The 4,124-nt window shown below is 43.8% G+C and overlaps 1 protein-coding gene across 1 annotated transcript; it reads left to right on the forward strand.

Annotated features, from left to right (window-relative positions):
* Positions 1–3,246: 3,246 nt before the first annotated feature.
* LOC110914352 lies at positions 3,247–3,870 on the forward strand. The gene has a single exon (XM_022159150.1). The coding sequence runs from the start codon at positions 3,247–3,249 to the stop codon at positions 3,868–3,870; it is 624 nt and encodes a 207-aa protein (XP_022014842.1).
* The last annotated feature ends 254 nt before the right edge of the window (positions 3,871–4,124 follow it).

Below are 4,124 nucleotides of genomic sequence, written 5' to 3' on the forward strand. Positions count from 1 at the left end.
ACGGGGATGTTTATGGACAAGATGAAGTTCTGTGATGACTTAGTGACTAATGAAGAACAAAAGGTCTACTACTACCATAATATGCTAAGTGCGGAGTATAGAGAATTCATAACCCCTTCAAGGTACGAGACCCTTTCCGAGATCATCAACGCTGCTCGGGAAAGGGAGATCGAATTGAAAAAGAGCATAGAACGGGGTGAACGAAGGGCACAAGATGTAAATCCAAGCCCTACCAAGAAAGCACGAACGAACGAAACAACGAAGAAATCGGATACAAAGGGTAGCGCATCAAGTTGCAAAATTTGTGGGAAGATTCATAAGGGCGAATGTCGCTACAAAGATAAGCCTTGTCCCATATGTCGAAAAACGGGACATATGGCTATATCATGTCCGGAGAAGGTGACCATTTGTTACAACTGTTACCGAACGGGTCACAAAAGATCGGAGTGCCCGGAACTGGTTGGAAAGAAAGAAGGGCAAGACCCAAAAAGTGAAGCCCCGAAAGCAAAAGCAAGATCTTTCCAATTGACCGCCGCTAAAGCAAAGGTCGAACCTGACGTGGTCTCAGGTATATTTGCTGTAAATTCAATTCCTGCACACGTGTTGTTTGATACGGGTGCGAATAAATCCTTTGTTTCATATGGACTTATTCGACATCCTTCATTTATTCTAACAAAATTACCTGTGCCTTTAGAAGTAGAGGTAGGTAATAACAAAAGCTTTATTGTTTGTGATGTATGTGAAAATTGCAAAGTGAGCATCGACGATGAAGAATATTTGATAAATCTAATCCCGATGTCGATGGGAGAATTTCAAGTAGTCGTTGGGATGGATTGGCTATCTCGACACCATGCAAAGGTCGTGTGCTTCCGTAAGGAGATAAAACTAACATCTCCGAGCGGGAAACACGTCACCATTTATGGCGAAAAAGGAGGCAACCCCATAGTATGCTCAATGTTGAAAGCTCACAAGCTAATGAAGCGAGGATGCAAGGCATTCATAATATACGCTAATGAGCCCGAGAAAGAATCACGAAAGATTGGAGATGTACCGGTAGTACGAGATTATGAAGATGTTTTTCCAGAAGATTTACCGGGGATACCGCCTGAACGGGAAGTAGAGTTCGGAATCGAATTGATTCCGGGCGCGAAACCCGTAGCAAAGGCCCCGTACCGACTTGCACCGTCGGAATTACAAGAGTTGATGTCCCAAATCCAAGACCTGCTTGACAAGGGATTCATAAGGCCGAGTGTGTCTCCTTGGGGCGCACCGGTATTGTTCGTGAGAAAGAAAGACGGGAGCATGCGCATGTGTATCGATTACTGTGAGTTAAACACTCACGGTAAAGAACCGATACCCGTTCCCGAGGATAGATGATTTATTCGACCAACTACAAGGTGCGAACTGGTTTTCCAAAATTGACCTTAGATCGGGATATCACCAACTAAAGGTCAAAGAAGAAGATGTGCCGAAGACGGCTTTCCGCACAAGATACGGACATTACGAATTCCTCGTGATGTCATTCGGGCTAACAAACGCACCCGCGGCTTTCATGGACCTCATGAACCGGGTTTGCAAGCCAATGCTGGATAAGTCGGTCATCGTGTTTATCGATGATATATTGGTATATTCGAAAAGTGAAGCTGAACACGTACATCACTTACAAGAAGTGTTAGAGACCCTTAGACGAGAGAAGCTTTACGCAAAATTCTCTAAATGTGCCTTTTGGTTACGAGAGGTACAATTTCTTGGCCATGTTATAAGTGCTGACGGAGTATTGGTGGATCCGTCAAAGATAGAGGCTGTGTCAAAATGGAATCCCCGAAGAACCCTTCAGAAATTAGAAGCTTTTTGGGGCTTGCGGGATATTACAGGAGATTCATTCAAGATTTCTCCAAGATTGCGTCACCACTAACAAAGCTAACACGAAAGAAAGAAAGGTTCATTTGGGGTGTTGACCAAGAGAAAGCGTTTCAAACGCTAAAATAAAAGTTAACTCAAGCTCCGGTACTAACATTGCCGGACGGAGTCGAAGACATGGAGGTTTATTCGGATGCTTCACTATCGGGACTCGGGTGCGTGTTGATGCAACGGGGCAAGGTAATAGCCTATGCCTCGAGGCAATTGAAGATACACGAGAAGAAATATCCCACACACGATCTCGAGTTGGCGGCGGTAGTGTTTGCGTTAAAAATATGGAGGCCCTACTTGTATGGAGTAAAGTGCACCATATTCACCGACCACAAGAGTTTGAAATACTTCTTCGATCAGAAGGAGTTAAATATGCGACAAAGGCGATGGCTGGAAACAGTGAAGGACTACGATTGCGAAATACGTTATCACCCAGGGAAGGCTAATGCGGTGGCGGATGCTTTGAGCAGAAAAACGGATTATGTCCCGATACGAGTAAGATCGATGCAACTCGTGGTAACCTTGGGTATACTTGAACGTATTCGAGGGGCGCAATTAGAAGCAGTAAAAGAAGAGAATTGGAAGAAAGAAAGAATAATTGGTCAGTTGAAAGATTTGTCGGATGGGAATCACGGGTTAAAGACTCGATCCGGAAGGATATGGGTCCCACATACCTGTGGAGTGAAGGCGTTTCTACTTAATGAAGCTCATAAGTCCCGTTATTCAATTCATCCGGGTGCGACCAAGATGTACAATGATTTGAAACAAAACTATTGGTGGCCCGAAATGAAGAGAGATGTGGCGAAGTACGTGGAAAAATGCTTGACATGCTTACAAGTCAAGGCGGAGCATCAGAAACCATACGGCAAACTCCAACCGTTAGAAATTCCGGTTTGGAAATGGGAACATGTCACAATGGACCTACTAACCAAGTTGCCTAAAACGAGTCGTGGTTTCGATGCCATATGGGTAGTGGTAGATAGATTGACGAAAAGTGCTCACTTCATTCCAATACGTGAGACTTATACGTCAGAAAAGATGTCAGAGGTTTACACAAATGAAATAATAGCACGTCATGGGGTGCCGGTGTCTATCGTGTCTGATAGGGATACCCGGTTCACTTCGAATTTCTGGAGAGATTTCCAAGACCAAATGGGGACCAAATTGTTCATTAGCACTGCGTACCATCCTCAAACGGATGGACAAAGTGAAAGAACGATACAAACGTTAGAAGATTTGCTACGGGCGTGTATAATCGACTTTGGAGGCAGTTGGGATATTTATCTACCGTTGATCGAGTTTTCTTACAACAACAGTTACCATTCCGGCATTAAAATGGCACCGTACGAGATGCTCTATGGTAGAAAATGTCGAACCCCGGTATGTTGGGGCGAAGTGGGCCCACGTGAGCTTGCCCATCAAGATATAGTACGAGCCACAAACGAAAAGATTGATGTGGCACGAGCTCACTTGAAAGCGGCCCAAGACAGGCAAAAAGCGTATGCCGCCAAAAGAAGGAGGCCAATCGAATTTCAGGTTGGCGACAAAGTCATGCTCAAAGTGTCGCCATGGAAGGGGGTTATCCGGTTTAGAAAGAAAGGGAAGTTGAGCCCAAGATTTATCGGGCCATTTGCGATTGTTGAACGAATTGGAAAAGTAGCTTACCGTCTTGAGCTACCGGAAGAGTTAAGCGGGATTCATAGCACTTTTCATGTGTCACACCTCCGGAAATGCCTAGCCGATGAAACGACTTGTGTCCACTACGACGATATCGAGGTGGATGACAGATTGAACTATGTGGTAAGACCTATTGCGATTTTAGATCGTAAGGTGAAAACCTTAAGAAACAAAGAGATTAGCCAAGTGAGGGTCAAATGGGAACACAAGAAAGGGGCGGATACCACGTGGGAATCCGAAGAAGAGATGCAACGACTATACCCTACCTATTTCGGTACGTGAATCGGTTTCGGGGACGAAACCCCTTTTTAAGGGGGGTGGACTTGTAACACCCCAAAAATATAAGTCTTTATATTGGAAATTTAAAAAAAGAATAAAAAAAGAATAAATAAACAAGAATTAACCAACTAGGAATTTTAACCTAGTTAATTACATGCCCTAAGATAAGTCATAATAGGGTTAAAACACTAAAACTTGAGGTTTTACTAAAATTGAGGGTTTAAACTTGTCAAAACTTAAACTAGATTACTAATTGT

The sequence above is a fragment of the Helianthus annuus genome, chromosome 15, assembly GCF_002127325.2.
Source record: "Helianthus annuus cultivar XRQ/B chromosome 15, HanXRQr2.0-SUNRISE, whole genome shotgun sequence".
Classification (NCBI taxonomy): domain Eukaryota; kingdom Viridiplantae; phylum Streptophyta; class Magnoliopsida; order Asterales; family Asteraceae; genus Helianthus; species Helianthus annuus.